The 22,804-nt window shown below is 48.2% G+C and overlaps 1 protein-coding gene across 1 annotated transcript in view; it reads left to right on the top strand.

Moving 5' to 3' along the window:
- The first annotated feature begins 2,055 nt into the window (after positions 1-2,055).
- Positions 2,056-22,804, top strand: part of ITPKB (inositol-trisphosphate 3-kinase B) — a 90,952-nt gene continuing 70,203 nt past the window's right edge. The window contains exons 1-2 of the mRNA XM_080926742.1: positions 2,056-2,309; positions 3,627-5,748. Coding sequence (XP_080782868.1) covers positions 3,826-5,748 — 1,923 coding nt within the window. The 5' untranslated portion in view covers positions 2,056-2,309; positions 3,627-3,825. The remainder of the gene's footprint in view (positions 2,310-3,626; positions 5,749-22,804) is intronic.

Here is a 22,804-nt window from a genome sequence, read left to right as displayed (position 1 = left end):
TCCTGCCTCCACCTCTACAGTGCTGGGATTACATGTTATTAGGCCAACAAGCCTGGTTTATGTGGTACCGAGGATCAGTCGCAGGGCACGATGCATTCTGGGAAGGCATTCTATCACCCATACTATGTCTTCAATCCTGTATAAATATCGAAAATGTGCCTAAACCAGTGTCTGGAAATAGCAAACACTACATTGAAATGCTACGTTTGCTTTACACTGTGGGAGTGAGCTAGATTCTGTGCTAGGATAAGAAGGCTGCCTTGCTGACTTCCAATTTGGGGACTTTGATTTGGCCAGACCCTCTCAGTGTCATGGTTAGGACTACCATCTAGTCTTCCTTGATGCAAGCCAGAAGCCCCATCTACATGTCTTATCTGACAGCAGCTGGTTGGCCAAGAATTACTCAGAGGCTAAGGACACATTCCTGAAGCCTTCATTTCTCAGCTAGGGAAGGTTGACTGAATCACCTATGAGAGATGGCAGCAACCGGGAACAGCTTCTCAAGGGTCGGCAAGGCAGAGAGCTCTGTGTTTTGTGTGCTTCGATGTGCTCTCCGGTTGCTTCTACTGAAGCATTTGTCACAAGGTCCTTGGCATCTCCTAGGGCAGACTAGACTTCAGAGCTTGAGTCTTCTGGGTTGGATAACTCCTCTTCTTGCCACTAGGGACCAAAGTCTAGATAGAGGTGGCTTCTTTGTCTCAGCCTAACACTAGAACAAACGCTGGGCATCTTCAGGCCCATCAAGAGTGAGAGGGAAATCAGGTTCAAGCCTTTCAGGGCATGTTTCAAAACAAAACAAAACAAAACAAAACAAAACCAGAAAGGACTTGTCTGACTCTAGGAATTCTTGGCTGGAAGAGCTCCTGGTTTCGAATTTGCTTTTTCTGACCAAGAAGCAGGTTGCTTTGCTCACTTCAACGGTATTGTTACATAAACAAGTGAGCCGTTTGCCTGCTACACACAGTCAGGTTTTCCATCTGAATTTTGGCTAATCAGGATATATGGGCGGATTCAAGCTTTGGATTCTTAAATCTCCTAAGCCTCACAGCTGTGTTTCCCTGTTTCCACTAAGCGGCTCGGCTCGAGTATACGTTTTAGGGAATTATGCAAAATACACTTGCAGTGCTGGATGGGGCTTAGGCGTATGCATGTATGGAAGCAGGGAGTGTCCCCCACCCTCTAGTGTTGGCCTCCCCACCCCCATTTATTTGAGGGTGGAGTAGAACACTTGAAAATTCAGGAGAGTAAATTCACAGGAGACTGAGCAAGTGGTTTAAGACATTGATCAGGCCTCAGCCCCAGGACTACGCTTTTTCTTAAAATAACTTAGAGAATTGAGTGCAAAAATATTTGAACGGCATAGTCTCTGTGTGCATTTATAAATAAATGCTTAACGCAAAGCTAGTTCAAACATCTAACAGTCAATCTACAAACCCCTCGGCAGCTCACAGCCCAACCAGTCTTCCAAAGTCCTACCCTGATGCGTTAAAAATCTGTAACTGTGCAAGCAAATGCCCTGCAGTAAATGCAATATACCTGGTAAAAGTTGCCTATTGTGGTGTGCAAGTACACACGCTGTTTATGCAGAATCTTATCCTTCTTTCAAAGCTAAAAATTCCCCCACTAGCAGCTTTGTTTAGCACAAATACTCAAAACTCAATTAAAAACAGTTTTCAAAAGTAGCTTCATAAAACTAGACACCAGCAAACCCTGGTCGAGGGGTGGAAAAGAAATCGTATATCTTTAACCCGCAGAAGTTAAAGCCTCTTTTTTTTTTTTTTTTTTTTGTTAGCTAACAATGGAAACTTTTTTTTTTTAAAAGTGTTTCCCTCCCTCGGTTTGCCAAGCAATAGAAAAAAAAAAAAGAAGAAAAGAAAAACTTGTTCCGCTGAGTTCAACCCCAGACAGGCTCACAACTTCCTTCCTGCTTTCCTCCCCCAAGCCCCCGCCTTCTGCCTCCTCCCTCAACCCCCAACTTTTTTTTTTTTTTTTTTTTTTTTTTAAATCTTACATTGAACAAACACTGAAGTAGCCGGGAGCAGACGCTGACAGCGGTAGTGTCTCCAACCAAGCACGGAGCAGCGCAGGGTCGGCCTGGCGGTGTCCCCTACGGGATCGCCTAGTCCCTGCGCCGGTACACTCAGCCTCGTTGCACCCCACTATTTTCGTCTTCCATAAGTTGTTGCGGAAACCCTTTGGGAGTTTTTAATGGGTTTTGTTTTTTGAACTTTAAGCCACCTGGTCTGTACGAGCCCGGAGTCCCCGGGGCATGTCGCCTGCACAGGACCTGGGAGTCTGAGCGACTGCAGGTAAGCGTGGCGGCTCCTTCCTGGCCCTTGTTTCTGAACCCTCTTTCCGCTCCATCTGTGCTGGGGTCTCTCTGGGTGTTCCGGAGTCCGAGCAGAGGACAGAGGGGAGGGCTAGAACGACGGAGAAGGGAGGCTGGTTTGGGACGGTAGCGTGGCGTGGCCTTAGGGGCAGAGGAGGCGATTCGACTTTCCCACCGCCTTCCGGGCCGCTGCGCCGCGCCACCTCCCCGGCGCGCTGCGGGCGTCTGGGGCTCGGCTTGCGGGGCGGCTCCGCTGGCGCCAGGCGAAGCTGCTGGGAATGCTCGAGGCCCTGCCCTCGGCCGGCAGCGCAGCTCCGGGGCTTAGCATGCCTGACTAGGGAGTGCTGCAGATTCTCAGGCCTGCACAATTAGGAGGCCTCCGGGCTGCAGCGGTGCAAGCAAGCCCAGAGTTCCCCCGAGGAGTGTGGGTCCCGGAGGCTACAGAGGCAGCGGGGTCCTTGTTAACAGGATGCGCGCAGGACTGAGTAGCTGCGAGCGTGCACTCCCTTTACACACACACACACACACACACACATACACACACACACACGGAGTCGCTGCAGGGTGTGAGGGGACAGTAGGGGAGCCTCCAGGATTGATTCCGGTTCTGCATACAGCAGAGTCTGGCGCGCACGCGTGTCCACATTCACAAAACACACTTGTTTGGAGACAGACAGACATCAAGGTTAGAGCTGAAAAGTGCCTGGGCTGTCCCCACCCCCCCACTCCGCGCGCTCTCCCAGGCCTTTCATAGGCCGAGAGACCGAGCCCTGAGTTCAGGATCAGAAAGAAAACGGCGGGCACACAAGCTCCCTTCCAGGTCTCGGCATCAGCAGCGGTTTAGGGAAGGCAGGTCCGGGTCAGGTTCCCTGTGACTTGGTCTCTGATGTCCTGAGAGGGTGGAGCAGGGCTGCCTGTCATCCTCGACAGCCGGTGTTTGCTCTGGCCAAGGGAACCTGGCCAGCCTCGCGGAGGGAACCAGCGAGTTGCACCTCCTCCCTCGGCCATCCGCGTGGCTACCGAGACTAATTTCAGAATTTGGGATCCTAAATGTTCTTGGAGCGTATCACAAGCTGGGAGAGGTGGACCACGGCCGAAAATTACGAGCAGAGGCCATCGAGGCGGCCCAGCATGTCTCCTCACTGAACATCACAGCCCCTGTAGGCTAGACATCCAGGGGCACCCGGTCCCCAGCAGATTGGGGTCCCGGGGCTTTCTCTGCTCTCTGCGGGTGGACTCTCGCCAGCTTCCCTTGATGCCTTAGGGAATTCAGACTTTTCTCCTTGTGTCTCCACAGCCGCGAAATCGTTTATGGAGCTTGGGGCGGGGGCCGAGCCCGCGATCTTGCCCCGTGCCCGCAGCCTCGGCCATGCTGCTCCATCGGCGCGCGGAGCTGCGGCCGCCGGGCCTCCGGGACTAAACCCGGAGCCGCGGGAGGAGGAGGCGCCGGCGGTGGAGCGGGACGAAGAGCCGCGGCGGCGGGCGGACCCAGTACTATGGCTGTGTACTGCTATGCCCTCAATAGCCTGGTGATCATGAACAGCACTAACGAGCTGAAGAGTGGCGGCCCCCGGCCCAGCGGCAGCGAGACGCCTCAGCCCTCCGGGAGGGCCGCGCTGAGCCCCGGCAGCGTCTTCAGCCCTGCGAGAGGCGCCTCCTTTCTCTTCCCCCCAGCAGAGTCGCTGTCTCAGGAGGAGCCCGGGAGTCCTGGGGGTTGGCGAGGCGGCCGGCGCAGGCTGAATAGTAGCAGCGGCAGCGGAGGTGGCAGCAGCAGCAGCAACAGCAGCAGCAGCAGCAGTGGCGTTGGCAGTCCTAGTTGGGCTGGCCGCCTGCGAGGGGACGCGCAGCAGGTGGTGGCGGCCCGCGTCCTCTCCCCACCTGGGCCAGAGGAGGCCCAGAGGAAGCTGCGGATTCTGCAGCGCGAATTGCAAAATGTGCAGGTGAACCAGAAAGTGGGCATGTTCGAGGCGCAAATCCAGGCACAGAACTCTGCTATTCAAGCGCCCCGAAGCCCGCGTTTGGGTAGGGCTCGTTCGCCCTCCCCGTGCCCCTTCCGAAGCAGCAGCCAGCCCCCCGGAAGGGTCTTGGCTCCGTGCTCCCCAAGTGAGGAACGGAGAACAAAGTCCTGGGGAGAACAATGTACCGAGACCCCAGATGCCAACTCCGGGAGGAGAAGCAGACTCAGCACACACACCCCGAAGGACAAGGAGGGAGTGGCCTTTCTTTTAGGCCCAGCCAGCCCGACCAGGTTAGGGACTCAGAGTCCATCTACTTCAGTGAAAATGGAAAGAGGTACCCCGGCCAGTCCCCGCCGTGGCTCACCCACACCCATGGATATTGACCAGAGGGTTGCTCCCTCACTGGAGCGCTTTGGAATTAGCTTAACGTTGGCCGCTGAAGTGGCAGCTTCAGCCGCATCCGCTGGACCACACCCTGGACATGATTCTGCCCGCATGGAGGCAGCCTGTGAGCTAGGGGCCATGCGCCCCTGGGAGGCCCAGATGGAGAGACGGGGACAGTTTCTAGGCAGGGAGACCGACTCAGCCCCAGAGTCTATCCAGACCCACATTAGAGAACCCTCTGGAAGGGTGGGAAGAGGAATTCATTCTGTTGGTGGTCAGGGTTCCTGGACACCTGAAGTCATCAAGAGACCAGAAGAGAGGACTGTGAATGCCCAAAGCCCAGAGCCCTCCGAGGACCCGAGATGGTCTAGACTGCCTGAAGACCTGGGTTCCGTAGGGCCTGAGAAGGAAGAAAGTAGGATCCCAGGGATCCGAGGACCCCAGCAGACCTTGGACTGTGTGAGAGAAGGTTCTCCAGCCCTGGGCTTGCTTGGGGGCAGCCAGGCAGCACAGCTAGAGAGCAGGGATGTAGAGGCAGGAATTCCTTGTGGCAGAATGCTGGAACCTTTACCACCTGGGGAAGTAACAACAAATTTGAAAGAACCCCAGAGCCTCCCCGGGGACAGGATGGGGATGCAACCTGAGAGTTCCACAGTTTGGCCCAGTGCCATGGAGGAAGCTCCCCTGATCTGGACGTGTAACACAGGGGTACAGTTGCAGGGGATTTGGGAAAGACAACTGCGAGAAGGGGATGCTCATCCTAGCTGCCAAGAGATGCTCCCAGACCCGAAGGACAAGTCCTCCTTAAAAGAGGCCTGCAGCCCCAGCAACATCCCATCCATCCCTGCAGTCATCATTACAGATATGGGTGCTCAAGAGGATGGAGGGTTAGAGGAGATCCAAGAAAGCCCTCGGGGTCCCCTGCCTCTGAGGAAGCTGTCGTCCTCTTCAGCCTCCTCCACTGGCTTCTCCTCTTCCTATGAGGACTCGGAGGAGGACATCTCCAGTGACCCTGAGCGCACTCTGGACCCCAACTCAGCCTTTTTGCATACGCTGGATCAGCAGAAGCCCAGAGTGGTGAGTGTTGCGGAGCGGCTTTTAGAATTCGCGCTTGCAGCTGACCTCGGGTTCTCTGTGTATTCTCCTGGGTTTTTTACTTCTTGCTGAGTGGTGAAGACCCTGAGCAGGGCTCTGGTAAACTCACAACTAATACTTCTCTACAAGCAGGTTTGTTGTGGGCACAGTCTACCAAGCACTCTGTAGGCTTGGCAGTGAGTTTGAATCGGTCTTACTATAAGTGTCTTTAAAAAACAGGCTTAAAGGAACGTAAGGTTCGTGTATGTCAACCATAATAAACCTTCCTAATTTGCAAAGATGGTGACCAGAGATGCTTCATGTGGCTTTTATTTGACGGAGTGAAACGTTTAATTCCATAGTTTATTCAGGCTGACAAGGATATCTATTGGCTTAACTCAGCCTCTGCGCGCAGGCAGAATTGTGAGCGGATACTGTGACAGGCCCCTGACCTCTGAAGATGTGGTTGTGTGATTGATCCATGGTTTGGGCAACTATTGGGTTTCACACGTAAGCTAGGCAGAGTTGGCAGCGACAGTATCAGTCAAAGTAACTAATATGCAGTGTGACGTGTGAGATAAACGGAAAAGTATCTTTTGAGCCAAGTGGATACTTTGCTTTGTAGAAAATTGCTTCATTTGAGTTGAGTTGTCTGAGTTAGGCACATGGTATCTCAATGGGAGTAAAGTTGGGACAGGTCCATTTCTGGTACATTTTTACAAGTGTGCTTGAGTTCATTACACTGACTCTTGGTCTGTCTGTGGCAGTGACAGATGTTCATTCCTACTATGTGGTTAATCTCATATTTTTGGGCCGAGATCAGTCTCTTTTAGAAAGTAATAAAACGGGATAATTTTCTTCTTGTCTCTCCATGTCGGATGGTGAATTTCCTTACCTGGCATGCAAAAGGTTGTAGGGCTTCCTTGTGGGGAAAGCCGCGTGGTATTTTAGTGGGTAGCCTTTTGGTTTCATCTTGAATGTGAGATTCTACCCATTTGTACCCCAATAACTTTCTCCATCCTAACCTGGTGCATTATAGTTCCACTCAAAACATTTTTACTAAGAAATATTGGACTCCAAAGCACAATCCTCTCCAGCTTCCTCTTTGGAAATCACAGTCTAGTTTAGAAGATCAGCAACTTCTTTCTCCAAAACTCTGTTTTCTGCTGGTTATCTAAAAAGACAAATGCATTTGCAAATAGAAGTCCTAATCAACTTGTCATTTGGGGCCAGGACAGGGCTCTGGGTACCTTCTGCCAGGCACCAGCGTATCATCTTTAGAGAAAGGGCAGGCAGGCAGTTTGCCTGCAGGGGAAGGTGGTCACAGGGCACACAGGAAATGTATCTCTTTGAAGGTGAGGCTCAATTTCTCTCTGCCCTCAGCTCAGCAGTTACTATTGTAGGTAAGAGAAGGTCTTCTCTCCATTGTTTTGAAACACTGGCCGGCACACCCAAATAGTTCTCAGTTGTTATATAGTTTCCACTTTGCCCCTTCTGTGCTGGCTGAGCAGCTCTTGCCCACTACATGCCAAAACAGTCCATGCATGCATGTTTGAAAACAAAGTCTTGTTTTGTTTGTGGGGGGGAGATAAATAGTAACAGGTAACAGGTAAACTTCCCCCCCTTCATTTGTCAGATTAAAGCCAGATAAGTCTCCTGGGAGGAACTGGTAAGAGAGGCCCAGAGGTGAGCCTCTGTTCCACTCTACCTGCTGCCTTTGAACAGGTTCTTTTAGAAAACCCACAAGGTGGAGTTACGGAGAAAGACATCACCCGCCTGCTTTGCTTTCTGAAGCATGGAGAGAGGGGGGGGAAGAGGGGGGGAAAGGGGGGAGACTGTGTGTGTGCTCATGCGCATTGGGGGATAAGTATGGGTAATCAACTGGAAATTATGGAATCCTAGGGACTTTTGTGCTTTGGTTGAGAGATTGCGCTATGAGCAGAGGTCTCTTCTTAGGCCACTTGTGACTGTGGACTTATCTGGAACGACAAACCATCTACTCATTGAATCAAAAATCACTCACTCGCCCCCCCCACCTCCAGACTGCTATTTCGACTGAAGAATGCCAGACATCTTGATGGACCTGGAAGGCCTGTGGGCTGTCCTTTTGACGTCTGGTAGATGATGTCTAAAGTGCTTGTACTTCCTCTAAACCCTTCTAAGTTCTCCTTGGACTTGTCTGTGTGTAAGACACTACTGCAGGACATCTGGACACGTTCACATTTGCCCTCTTTCCCTCACACACTCATTTGTGCTTGCCTTCACCTTTGCGTTGGGAGTGCGTGCTCGCGCGCGCGCGCGCACACACACACACACACACACACACACACACTAACAGGAGCTTGCACGTGCTCACACCCCACCCCCATTCACTCAAACAAGTAGGTTGGAAATGGCATGTTCACACAACCAACCCCGGCCCTCTGAGCCAAACTAGACCCGAAGGACTTTTTACCACTGGCCTGCCTTCCCACGTGCCCTCTGCTGTACAATGCCTCAGGCGTGACTGAGTATACAGGCAGGGTGTGACAGCATATCTCCGTCTTAAGGATCAGACACTTGGGATTCGCCTAGAAGAGACAGTCATGCATCTGTCAGCAGCAGCCTAAATCCTGGTTTGTTCACACTTCCTGTTCCCTGGGCTCTGAATGGAACCAAATGGCGCTGAGCAAGTATGATGCTCCCTTTCTTCTTGTCCACAGCAGAAAGCATTTATTTCCTCTGAGATCATTTTATTCAAGAGCCTGGAACAGTGAGGTTCCAGGCAGAGAGTATGACATTACAATGCAGAAACCTTTGACCTTATATATAGATTGGCTTGACACGTTCCAACATTCACTAGCAATAATGTATATGTGCAAAACTGAAACAAGGGGCCAGCAAGATGGCTCAGCAGGTAAAGGTGCTTACTACCAGGCTGACGACCCACGTTTGATAACCGGAACCTACATGGTAGAAGGAGAGACTTGGTTCCAGCAAGTCATCTAAGGCAGGCACACCTACCTACCCTCCCCCATGCACACACACACACACACACACACACATATGTGTGTGTGTGTGTGTGTATATATATATATGCAAAGATACATGTACGCATAAAAATTCATAAATTAAAATGTAAAAAAAGTATTAAAAAACCCAGAACAGTAGTGTAGTATTATATTATTATTTTATATTATATTATATTAGCAGACTATGTAAGGAAATAGACTCTGCCTCCTGATGTTTACTACTTTTAAGGACCACTGGGATTTTGTTTCTTTGGTCTTTATTGGGGGTGGTGGTGGTTGTTGATCAGTTTTGCTTCTTTTTCGTGAAAAATGAATTTTTAAACATAGCAAAATTTAACCCGTTTCAGATGGCTGTGTGTGGGGGGATTTTATGTTTGATTATTTAGTAGTGAGAACTTTTAAGTGGGAACTTGAAAAGAAGGCTTATTTTTATTTTTTAATATGTGTACGTGTGTGTAAACACTAGTGTGTAGAAGTGCCTCCGGAGAGCAGGGCATGTGTGGGATGCCTGGAACTTCTGGGAGTTGCCTGATTTGGGTATTGAGAAAGCAGCTGCAGGTCTTCGGAACACCCAGTGCTCCGAGCTGCTCAGGCATCTCTTCAGCCTCTGGAAACTTTAGATGAGGATATTGAACACCCAGCTTCTGGGGTTCAGATGGGAGGTCCAGCTGTCTCTTTCTTGGACACAGGGGATTCTCAATCTAGGGGCCCTGGAGTCACTTATCTGACATTCTGGGGATTAATCTGACAAAAACAAAACAAAACAAAACAAACCCAAACCCAAACCCAAGATTCAAAAGCAGCAGGACCTGGGCACACACAGAAGGGCCCTGGCTCTCGGGCACCATTTTCTCTTTCTCCATTGTGCATATTGGAGGGTGACTGGGGGGGCTCCATCTCACCCCAGTTTTCTGCAAATACCTAATTCTGGACGCTCACAGCTCCATACTTGGTGGGTGTGAAGCATGAGTCAGCTTGTTTGGAGGTGTGACAAGGACCCTTTGGCATGGCCCTTGACATTAAGGTCCAAACCAAACACCTTTAAACGTGTGTTTTTAATGAAGCCAGTTGACTGATGGCCCTGTCTCTCTTCCTTTACCAGAAGATCAGCTCCTTGTAACTTCACATTGAAAAGAAACAAAACAAAACAAGCAAATAGACACCAACCAATCAATGAACCAAACAACCCAAAGCATCAGCACCATAACTGAGGTTTTCATGCTCATCTCTCAGCTCTTAGGGACTACACTGATGGGATGCCAGAACTTTAACCCCAAAGGATGAGTTCCGGCAACAAATGAAAAAGAACCTAACACACACACACACACACACACACACACACACACACCGCCTCCACCCAGATGTGTAAGTTTGGAAACAGGCATTGTGACACAGAGCCAAAATGTCCCTTCAAAAAGTTGCCTTATTGGAGATGAGAGTTTTCTTTCATTAAATGGATAAGAAGGAAGAAGGCTGGACCCTCAACATCACTGTTGGTGAGAATGTTTACACTCTGCAAAGATACATTTCTGAGACACACCTTGCCTTTTAATAGGAAAATAGAAAGCCTTTTGAATGCAGGGAAATGGATTTCAAGTTTGACATAACTCATCCTCAGAGCTCTGTCTGCAAGAGCTGAATTGCTACCAAGTCACCTCTCTGACTTTGTTGGTACATGCTTGCTGAATGTAGTTATAGATTAGATTCTTTTTATATGGTTTATTTAAATTCCTAGGGGTATTGATAACATTGTTTAGGCTTGTTTTATTTTGCTTGGTATCAACTTAGTCACCTAAAGGTAGATTTAAAAAAAAATAATTCAATGGAAAGAATTTTATCTGGTGGAAAAACCTCTGTAGATTTTAGATAATCAACAGGTGATTCAAAATTAATCAGGTATTCTTTTAAATGACTTTGGAAGCCAGGCATGATGGTGTGTGCCTGTAATGTCAGCACACCCCACCCAGGCTGACCCTAAAGGATTTCCAGTGTGAAGCCAGCCTGGACAGTGTAGCTAGCTCCTATCTCAAAAATAAGCAAATAGATAAATTGCACTGTGGTCACGTTATCAGTGTAGAGAAGCCTATGGGTTTGGTTATAGGAGCCAGCAGCTTGGCACTGAAGGTACATTGTGCTCTAGACTCAGGACAAACATGGTTGTTGTGATTTTGTGTGTGTGTGTGTGTGTGTGGTGTGACCCCTTTATTTTCTTATGAATCAGAGGAAGGCATTGCTTCCTACCAACTGTAAACTCTTTGGTTTTACGAAAAGTTTGCTAGTGTGTCACCTTCCCCTTTAGGATTTTACAGGACCCTGAGAGTTTTGTATAGCCATATACTCTCAAGTCCCTGACCCAACTAATGATGGGTCTTCAGGTGGTTTCAAGAGCACAAGCAGAACATTCAGTTTTTCCTTAAGAGCCGTAGGGGATGTCCATATGACTGTGGGCAGCCATCTTGGAAGTCTGGAAGAATCAGCTGAGATCCTCCTATTTACCTTGTCATCTTTTCACCGAGCCTTCCCTCTCCATCCGTCTTCCCGGTGGGCACAGTAGCTCTAACTCCTTCTTCAGGTGAGCGATTGGTATAAGGACAGCTTAAGTTTCCTTTGCTGGAAGACAGGGCACATAAGCATATGTGCTCTCGTTTTACATTTTTATATTAAAAATAGCAATTTTTCTCCTGGTTATATAATGAACATCGTGTACATATCCTGAAGATTGTACTGTCAGGGAAGCTATAGCGTTCTTTTTCTTTGTGGTCACAGAAGAATCATGGCCTGGTACATATTCAACGTTGTGATAGGACCCAGGTTCACATCCATAAATGAGCTTCTCTTTAAAATTCTTTTTAAATTAAATTCTATTTCTTTTTACTCATTCACTCCACATCCCATTCACTGCCCCTTCCCTGTCACCCGCTCCCACAATCCTCTCCCCCTCCGCCCTTTCCTTCTCTGAGCGATGGGGCCTCCCCCAGGTATCCCCCTACACTTCAAGTGAGGCTAACTAGGCACTTCCTCTCCTACTGAGGCCAGACAAGGCAGCCAGCTAGAAGAACATGTCCCACACACGGACAACAGCTTTTGGGACAGCCCCCCTTCCAGATGTTTGGGACCCACATAAAGACCAGGACACACATCTGCTACGTATGTGCAGAGAGGCTGATCCAGTCCGTATATTCTTTGGGCTGGTAGTTCAGACTCTGAGAGTCCCAAAGTTCCAAGTTAGTTGATTCTGTTGGTTTTCTTGTGGAGTTCCTATCACCTTCAGGGACCCATAATCCTTTCTCCTATTCTTCCATAAGTGTCCCCAAGCTCCATCCACTGTTTGGCTGTGGGCTTCTGTGTCTGTCTGAGTAAGTTGCTGAATAGAGCCTCTCAGAGGACGACATGCTTCTGTCTGCAAGTATACTTAATAGTGTCAGGGGATTGGTACTTGCTCGTGGAATGGGTCTCAAGTTGGGCCGGTTTCACATAGCATCTTAAGTGGGTAGGTTCCTTCCCTACTTTTAAAGATCCAACTGTGCGTCCGAAAGCTGGCTTAGTGGGTAAGGCACTCAGTGTGCAAACCTGGTGACCTGAGTTCAATCCCTGGAACTTTCATAAAGGCAGAAGGAGAGAACAACCATACACAGCTGTCATCTGGCTTCCACATAATGTTGTGTCACGCATGCGCATCCATACACATTATGCATGCACATACAACAACAATAATAAAATAATAGAAAAATAAACTATTTGTTAAGTGAAGGAGGGAAGAAGAGGGTATCTAATATCTATCCATAGGAGAAGGGTTGACCTGTGTTGCAATATCCTTTTCAACCCAATCGCCAATTTGTTGCATTTTCCTCTTCAACCCAAATAAACCCATTCAATGAAAACATGACTCAGCAATTAGGAAAACAAACTGCGGTCTATTTTGGGCAGATTTACCACTACACTCTCTATTCCCCTCCTAAGAAAGCCCTTTCACTTGCCATGAACAGTCAGACCTCTTGCTCCTGTTCTGTCCTCTCCCTATTTCGCCCCTGACTCCTCCTCTTCCGCTTTCTTTTCTGACTCCTCCCCTTTCATTTCCTCTCCTTTGACCCACCTCCTCTCCTTGTCTAATCATGTATTGCCTTAACATAGGTCTACAGACCTGTCTTGAAAATGCATGAAGAGAAAAATCTCGCAATGAAGGCAAGTTCATTGCTGATCTCCCGAACCCAGATGCTTCATGGACGAGCAAGCTAGACTTGAGTTTGGGATGCCTGGGCTACACATGGTCTGTAAGCCACTAGAAAACTAATGAGAGTCAAGGTGGCATTATGGGGTGGTGAAAGTTCCATTCTACAATGGTAAAGTGTCACAGAGTAGTGGCTCAGTAAAAAAGAGACAGCATTGTTAGAAGACCATGAGTGCTGTGGGTGCAGGGGAAACTGGGTTCTGTGGAACAAGGTCTCCTCAGCATCTCCAAGACCTCGCCGTCCACTTTCAGCCTGACACAGATCTACAGAATGATTTGCCTCCAGCTGAAAGGCTAGAACCAAATGTTTTCCAAACACCGAGATTCCCCAGTGGCTGCACACTCGGTGCCCCTCGGTGTGGTTTCGATGGCTACTTAGAATAAGGCTGGCCTTAGCTTCCACCTCCGTCCTAATATTCACATGCAGGGTTGAGAATTTCTTTGAGCGTTTGGGCTCAAAAGAGAAGGAGCTTGGTCTACAGAAGAGCCTGCTCCACATGGTTGTCAGGAACAAAGTCAGCGCAACACAGTTGTGTAGTGAATGGTTCAGGGGAGACTCCTGAACGTCTCTACTTAAAGGCAGGAATGTCCAGGGTTTGTATGGCAAGATCTGGTTAAGGATATTTATTTCCGGGCTGGAGAGATGGCTTAGTGGTTAAGAGCACTAATTACACTTCTAGGGGTCCTGAGTTCAAATCCCAGCGACCACATGGTGGCTCACAACCATCCATAATGGGATCTGATGCCCTCTTCTGGTGTGTCTGAAGACAGCTACAGTGTAGTTAATATATAATAAATAAATAAATCTTTAAAAAAAAAAAGGATATTTATTTCCTTAGTCAGCAACCCTTGGACATGTTTCTCAATAATTCTAAGAATTCATGGCTAGAAATTATAGTTTTTCCCCTTACTGATATTTTTGGACTGTATATTAATTTAATATCATGTGACAGAAGACCGTCACTCAAAAAAAGGTCTGTCTCTTCAAGACACCAGCTAGCACAACTTAATTTTAATTTTCTTGAAATTTTAATTTCTCTCATTTTTAGACCAGCTGTCAAGTTTTGTTCAACTTGCTAAGAGTCCTGGGTTCCATTCCCAGCACTAGAGAGAGAGAAAGAGAAAGAGAGAAAGATACAGAGAAACACACAGAGAGAGACAGAGAGACGGGGGGGGGGGAGAATGCTCAGAAGATGCTTGCACTTAATCCCTGGGATCCATGGAGAAGTATAAGAGAGAACAAATTTCACAAAGCTTTCCTGACCCCCACATGTGTGCCAGGACACATGTGGATAAGTAACATGAAAATAAGAAAAGGGAGTTTTGAAATAACTAAAACCTTGGAGCTATGCAGGAGTCACAGCAGAATCAACCGCTTTGGTGCTGGGATGGGAATTTAGGACTGCAGGACACTGCAGGGCTGGGTCTGCAGACCTTTTTTTTTTTTTTTTTTTTTTTTTTTTTTTTTTTTAATTTTGAAGCAAAGTCTCACCAAGTTGCCTGGGTTGGCTATGGATTCATCTTATAGCCCAGGCAAGCCTTGAAATTGAGATCCTCTCATTTCAGTCTTTTCTGGTTGCTGTGATTACAGGCCTGAACTATAAGATATTATGTATGGCCAGCGCTTGTGAGCCTGATTACTATTCATTCTTGATGAGTTCCTCCAGGGTGGGAGGAGGGTATGTTTTTATTTCCCCATCTCTGAAAGAGCAGGAACCGGTTCAGGCAGGCTGGGGGTGGGGGGTAGAGGTCAAGTGCCATCACCCTCCCGGACGCCTGTGAGGCTTGTCTTCTCCTGTTTACCTTTCTGTGCACTCGTGTGGTAAGATTTGGGTGGAAAGGGAAAATGAAATGGTGCACACTGACAGGCAAAGACGTGGAGATTGTTTCCGCTGACCTCTGACCAAGATTAGGGTTGGCCTAACCCAGAGATGATACGCGCTGATGTAATGTCAGGGGTTGGTCCTCCTCCCTCTTCCTTACTTTATAGTGTTGGTCCTAAGGCCCTGTGAGAAGGCATGCATAAGGTGCTTTTGCCCTTGGCTTTGGGCTTGGTGTGCAGTTTTCTCTCATTAACTACCTTAAAGGGGTCTCCGCATCCAGCCTTCTCTTCCTCCAGCCCATTTAATCAGAACAAATAAATGATTATACTGCTTCCCAAGACACCGCACCGCATTGTATATGGCCAGTGTTTAACAGTTTTTGTACCCCAACGTGGAATGCTCAGCCTGCTTCCGTGGTGGTCGGGGGGGGGGGGGGGGAGATGTGTAGGTGTGGGTCTAGATGGGGTGCGAGTTGATCGCCTGGTGCCTGGCCATCTACCCCACTGGATCTGCAGTTTCTCTTTGCTATGCCATGAGCTGGTTAGTAGGACCTGGGCAATCACAAGGGAGGTCACTGTACCCCCAGAGCAGCTCCCAGCAAGTGTTTTTCCAATTTCTGCTCACATTCTTTCCAGACTCAGTGCAATGTGTTTTCCTGCTTGCTCTGGCGATGGGTGACGGCTTGTGAAATGTATAATTGGGCAGCCTCTCCTCTGAGCGTTTCTTCCCCAGTTCTGTGGGAGCCTGTGTTTGTCTAATCCCCTGCTGATGCTCACGTGGATTCTCACTTCTCCTGAGCTAGCCATCTAAGCGGCAGATTTAGTAACCTAGGCCTCCCCAACTGTGGGGACAGGGTGCTGGCCCTGGGGGCCAGGAACATGGGAGTATTACTTCTGTAACCCTTATCTTACCTGAATCTGGTAGCAGGAAGCTGGAGAGAGGCCTGTGGGCTACAGCGACTTTACAGTTTAATCTCCCAACAATGCCAAATGGAAAATCCATCTGCGTGCCAGTAGCTTAGGAAATGGCCAGGAGATTTTGTCAGGGTCAGATAATCCGAAGACACAGATTGCCCAGCTGAGGGTAGGGAAAACACACTGGTGGTGGGTGGTGTGTTAAAGCTGCAAGGACCAGGAGGGCACTATTAGGGTTGAGAAACTGTTACAAAGGGCTGTAAGGTAGTCCACTCCTATGAGAGCTGGGTCTGTAGAAGGTGGCTGAACCATTCTTCCCTTCTTGTTTCCCTTTGCTTGCCTATCTGTTTGTGAGATTGTGTTTTGTAGCCCAGGCTAGTCCTTTTTCCTCCACCTCCTAAATGCTGGGATTACAGGTATGAACCACGGCATCCTGGCTTCTTTTCTTTCTCCTCTTCCTCCTCTCCCTCTTCCTTCTCTTTCTCCAATTCTTCCTCCTCTTCCTCTACCTCCTTCTTCTCTTCCTCCTCTTCCTCCTCTTTCTTCTCTCCTTCCTCTCCCTCCTCCTTCTTTTTCTCCTCTTCCCCTTTCTCTTTTCACTTCATCTTTCTTCTTCTCTTTCTCCTCTTCCTCCTTCTCCTCCTCTTCTTCCTCTTCTTTCTCCTCTTTTTCCCCTCTCTCTCCTCCTCCTCATTTTTCATCTCAGTCACCACAGCAAGAACCACTTCCTAGTGCTGTCTTGCTAATTCCAAGCAATTTGGAAGCCCCTTGTCAGTGGTCCTCAGAGAGCTGAGTAAGCCCTAGGACTGGTTTGGTAAACTGGAAACACTAGTGCTTCCTGGCCTCAGAGAAAGTATATATTCTCTTCTTCCTAAATGAGGTTTACCTTTGATCACTATGACGCTACTTGTATAGCTGTCTCAAAAGAGGGATGGACCAGGGCAAGCACTGAACCAGTGTGAGCATTCTTACTGGGTGTTGCTTGATGAGAACTTTCAAGGCTGTGCCAGAGACATTTATTCTGTCCACAGCAGGGCTGGTTCTGTCATGAACATAGTAAGAAGCAGGAAATATGGAATGAATTGACACCCTATTTCCTCTTCAGCTAACTATCGTTTCCTTCTGCCTGAGCACCCATCCTGGCCAGAATCCCCAGGTACACTGCCACCTCAGGCTAGGATTTGCTCATCGGTGGAACATGACCATAAGGCACACAGCAGAAGGCTGTAGGAAGTGAGACATCACAAAGCAGGGTTCTGCCATTCCCAGGACAGGGCTCAATGGATGAGGTGGGACTGAGTCTCCTTTAGGGTCTGAGATGCCTAATGGCCACACCCACATTTCAGTCTTGTCCTGGTTGGCTTTGCTATGGTCTGAAAACTGAGTGACGTTCAGGCTTGAGTTTTCTTTTTGCTTTTTGAGGCAGAGTTTCTCTTTGTAGTCCTGGCTGTTCTGGAACTTGCTCTGTAGACCAGGCTGGCCTCGGACTCAGAGGTCTACCTGCCTCTGCCTCCTGAGTGTTGTGATTGAATGGTGGCTTGAATGTTCAGGTGCTGTGCTGGGTACCTCTTCTGTATGGTTGTTTTGGGTTGTGTCTGGCAATTTCTGCATCTTCTCTCATGGATCTGGGTTTTCTTCCCAGTGGCTGCCCAAATAATTGGCATTTACATGCATTTCTGCCAGCTGTTACCTATCTTGAAGAGACTGGTTTGACTGTTCCTGCTCTGTCCTTGAGGATCGGATCTCTGATATACAGTGATGCCAACAGACATGCTTGTGACGTGCAGAACTCAAGAACAATTTGTATTGCCATTGGCTAAGCTCATTCATTAAGTATGAGTTAATGAATAATGAATCAGTGTGGGCGTGTGAAACTCAGAAAGTTTGGTTGGCTTTAGACGGGCACCATTGGGTACAGAGCAGGGGGTAAAGGGTTGATGAAATTGTTGTCTCTGTTGAAAGTCTCAAACAGAGACTGTCCAGGATTGAAAGGTTCTGTGAGGCCTTCTTCATTCGGGTCACCTTCCCTAGGACTAGCTGGTTGTGTGTAGCTCCACACAAAATGGCAGCTGATAGAAGATATAGAGTTTGGGTTTTTCTCTTATATCTAGGAGGCTAAAGTGGAGTATCAGGGCTCTCCATGTTATATGTCATTTGATCAGAGAGACACAACCTGGAAGGAAAAAAGGGACTTCTGCTCAACAAATATCACAAAGCCTTAATCTATGAAGAAACCCGAAGGAGATAGTTGGGGCTTACCAGGTAGAAAGTAGCAGGCCATTCTCTGGGTTGAGGCTAAACTCTCTCACTTATCATGTGATCTCGGAGAAGCATCTTAACCGTTCAGTACCTCAGTCCCATCATCCATAAAATGGAACGGACAGTTCCCGAGTAAGGTTCTTGAGTCTTATGTGAGGGTATGTTTAAAGTGCCTAGCAGACCACCTGGACACAACATGCTCAGTACATGGTGACCTCAGCAGCAGCAACGTCACCAGCCCTCAGCCTCATACTGGGCTTGCAACCGCCACCATCCGATTCCCTTTGAAAGTGAAGCAGGATGCCCAGGGATTATTTTTGATTTGGGTAGGTCTCCCCTCTAAGAAATAAAGGGGTTCAGAAGCCCTAATGCAGTTGTTCATGGAAGGCCCATGCTGGAGCGGGCAGGCTCTGTGGCACAGAGCACAGTGGTCTCTCAGAGAACCCAGAGCTTAAGCCAGACAGACCCAAATGCACACTCTTGCTCTGTCTTGCTTTGCTGAGACTTTGAGGGTCTGGTTCTGTTTCCACACCTCTACCAGGAGGGTAATGGCCTTCTCATGGGATGTGAAGAGAGAAGATAGGACTCAGGATAGAGGGGTCCCTTCTGTCACTCCAACACTGAACCGTGCTTCAGAGGGGTCCCAACTCACTATCGCCAAGTGTGTCCTGCGTCACAGCCCCATCCCCTCAGGTGCAGGATGAGGTGGACATTAGACTTTACATTGTCAAGGAGGTTCCTGGTGTGTAGCGGAGGCCTCATTTTGTTACTGGGACTCAGACGTTTCACAAACAATCCTCTGTATCCAGCTGCTCACACAGGGTATCTGGTTACTGGCCCTGGGAACTAACCTATTTATTCTGTCTTAGAGGCAGAAAGTGGCTGATGTTGCACGGACACAAAAAGCCCAGAGTTTGGGAATGTGGGAGGCCCACCCCTTACTTCCTCTCTCCTCAATCTTCTGTGTTCTTCATGTCTTTCAGAGTCTCTGTAGTTTGTGAGCACAAAAGACAGGTATAGATGTGCTGTAGTGTATGGTGTGTGTGTGTGTGTGTGCGTGTGTGTGTATGTATGCATGTGTGCATTTATCTGTGTATGCTATGTGCAGATCAACTGGCATGTGTGCATATGTGCATGTATCTGTGTATGCTGTGTGCAGATTAACTGGTGTGTGTGTATATGTATGCAGATTAATTGGTGTGTGTGCACATGTGTGCATGTGTGTATATGTGCATGCATCTGTGTATGTCATGTGCAGATTAACTGGCTTTGTCACGTGTTTGTTAAAATAGGCCCTTCTGAGTTTCAGGTGCTTTCTTTAACTAAAGACCGGCTGATGCTTGACACATACATTTCGCTAGGACTTGGGACCAGGAAGCTGTGGTCTGTGTAGCCCACTTTGCACTACTCTGCTCTGCTTCTTTTAGGACTCCCTAAGTTTCAGGGCTGTTTTTTGCCATAAGCCACAGTTTGGGATGCTGGAGATGTGAGACAAGCAGCTGTGATGCTAACCCTTAGGGGGCCAAGAGAACCCTGTAAAGGTCTACAAGGCCCCCATCTGTTTAGGTGGCACGGAGTTCATCGCTTGGGCGCCGTGCGCCTCTCAGCACTCTCCAGGCTCTTTCTGTCATGGACAGGATGGAGAGGCCTGAGGTCCTAGAGGAAGGAGAACATAAAAGAGCTTGTTAGCATTACAGGAAGTTGATTAGTTTTAATTTCAAGTGAAAGCCTTCTGGAGCAGCATCTGGGATACTGTTTACCTTGTGGTATTGCACACTTCATTAACAGTCAGATCGCTCCAGAAAGTCATCTCCTGCCTCCCACAGTTTGCTGGTTTTAGTGACACCATCTCCCATAAGTCTGGGGCTGGAGTGCGGCTCAATAGCAACGTGCATACCCAGCATGTTGGAAGCCCTGGGTCATCTACAGCCTCGAGGGAAAAACATTCTTGCTGATGTTCAAGCCTGATCTACATCTCCTGGTCTGTGATGGTTGACCTCAAATACCAAGGTGCTTTGGGATGACAGGAGGGACTTTTGGAAGTTTAAATGGTGATGGTGAACCCTAAGGACTCACGGGTTAACTTGAGGGGGCAGTTCCTGGAGTGGTCCACATGGTGGATTGCTGGAATCCACTCTTTTGACTGTAATTTGGGAACATGTGACACCGACTTTGGAAATATTTCAGGAATGTTAGAAAATAGTTCATTGTGACTTTGGAATGTATGCCCCAATATAAAGTTAAAAAGTGATGTTGGACTAGGAAATGACTTGGGTGCTGTGTTTACCTTATGAACATAGGTATGGGAGTTTGATCCCCAGTGATCATTCGGGAAGCCAGGCAAGATGATGCATGCTGGGAATCCCAGTGCCCAGGAAGGTAAACTCCCAGGGTAGATTGCTGGGGATTGTTGGCCGGTCAGTTTAGCACATTGGTGGATACCAAGCCAAGAGACAGTCCCTGTCTCAAAAAACAAGGTGTATGGCACCTGGGAACAGTACCCAAGGTTGTCCTCTGACCTGCACATGCATATGTGATTGTGCATATGTGCAAATACATGCACACACCACTGACACATAAAGATGAGGTGAAGGCAACTTGGACTTATATTTCTAATGGAACTCACTCGGAGTCATAATTTCCCTACAAGGTTACTGTGAAATAACCATTTCATGAGCACTAACAGTGCAGAACAGCCTTAGTATGTTCACTGACAGTAAATACTGATGGTAGCAACTGTGGTTTGAGAGTAGTTTTGGATGTTAGCACGTTGTATAACTTACTTTGCTTGAGTTTTGCAAGACAGGTCATACCTTCCTCCTTTTAGGCAAGGGGAATCAGACAGATGCAACTGTGGAGTCTAAGCTCACAGCTAGGGTTTGAACACACTTGCTGTGTCTTCTCTTTCATCTGAAGGCAGTTGCCTGGAAATCAGAGGAAGACAGCATGGCTTTGTGCAAGAGAGGCCCGATTACCCAGGGAGGTGGCAGTGGGTTGCTTTGGGAAGACCTAGTGTTAAGTGTGTTGGATACAGGGAGAGATGGTTGGAGTGCAGGGAGATGGTTCAGAGATCCAAGCTGATTGTTGCTTAGGTAAAACTATATCTAAGGGAAGAACGTGTGTTCATGGCTGCTCCCAGCAGCATTTGAGTCTGACTCAGGATCAGCTTTCTATTCCTGGAGGTGGAACTCACAGAGGACTTTCCCTTCCAAATGAATGTGTCTTTGTTTAATAATATGGACTCAGTGCATGCAAGTGTAGCAAAGGTGACCTAGGGAATCTGCCCTGCACCCCCTAGGTGATGGGAAGGGAAAGGTGACAGGAACAGGTCATAGCTCCTGGATGTTCAGACAGAGCCAGGCCCTGACTGGATGACGGTAGTGTCCCCAGGGGCGCATTCTGTAGCTTCATCCCTAGGGACTCTGCCTGCTGCAAAAAGAAAAGACAGAGGATGGAAGATCTGTCCTCAAGAAGTACTCTGTGTATGTATGTGTTAAATGCACTGCTAATTGCAGCATTCAGGCATCTGGAGCAAGGGGATCCTTGCAATGCCACTGACTTTATTTTTAAGACTTGCTTAGCATAGGATCCCATTACAGATGACTGTGAGCCACCATGTGGTTGCTGGGAATTGAACCCAGGACCCCTGGAAGAGCAGTCAGGGCTCTTAGCCACTGAGCCCTTTGTGTGAGTTTCCTGAACACTGATGGGGACTGGTAACACATTGGCAATTCAATTGGAATCAAAGGCAGTCATGTTAGGTTACTTGCCTAGAATCTTACCTAAATAAGGATAGTATTCTCACTTTGGTGGGGGCGTAGGTAGAGGCCTTAGGGCTTCTTACTAGCAAGAGGAGATGTCAGGACTGAGCTGTGAACTCCAGGGACTGAGTCTTCTTAAAGACAAAGGGGCATAGCAGTTGCCCATGTGAGCATTAGAAAGGCCATTTGGGACTGTGGGTACAGCCTGGGTGGGGTGGTGGCAACCTCTCAAAGATTCCTGAGTATGAAGTTACTCAAGCTCTACCTTTATTCTCCTGAGGTTTTAGGAGGGGGACACCTGGGTGTGGCCTAGGGTCGGGCTATTTCAAACAAAGCTGCTGTGCTTTTATGTAAGCAGGAACTCATTTCTCCACAGTAACAACCCTGAAGTGCAGTGGCTGGACTCTGTGCATGGGAGATGTGTATTTACTTAGGTTTGGTTTCTTTTAAAAATATATTTCTTTCTTTCTTTCTTCCTTCCTTCCTTCCTTCCTTCCTTCCTTCCTTCCCTTCTTCTTCTTCTTCTTCCTCTTCTTCTTCTTCTTCTTCTTCTTCTTCTTCTTCTTCTTCTTCTTCTTCTTCTTCTTCTTCTTCTTCCTCCTCCTCCTCCTCCTCCTCCTCCTCCTCCTCCTCCTCCTCCTCCTTCTTCTTTCTCCTCCTCCTTCTTCTTCTTCCTCCTCCTCATCTTCTTCTTCTTCTTCCTCCTCCTCATCTTCTTCTTCTTCTTCCTCCTCCTCATCTTCTTCCTCTTTCTCCTCCTCCTCCTCCTTTTTTGTCTTACACATTTAATTATAAGAAACTGCCAAACTGCCTTCCTGAGTGGCCATCTCATTCTACACTCTTTCAACAAAAGGAGTGCCAGTGTGTCTCAACATCATCACCAGCACTGGGCAATGCTACGCTTTTAAATTTTAGCCACTCACACAATCAGACATAAAGGCCACCCTTCCATTTGTAAATATTTATTTATTTAGGGATGTTGGGGGTTGAAGTTAGGACCCTGCATGCCAGGCAGGTGCTCTGCCACTGAGCTACCCAGTTATATTCTCACTGCATCCTTCTA

Source organism: Micromys minutus (assembly GCF_963924665.1).
Source record: "Micromys minutus genome assembly, chromosome: 1".
Classification (NCBI taxonomy): domain Eukaryota; kingdom Metazoa; phylum Chordata; class Mammalia; order Rodentia; family Muridae; genus Micromys; species Micromys minutus.
This window is presented reverse-complemented; position numbering and strand designations above follow the sequence as displayed.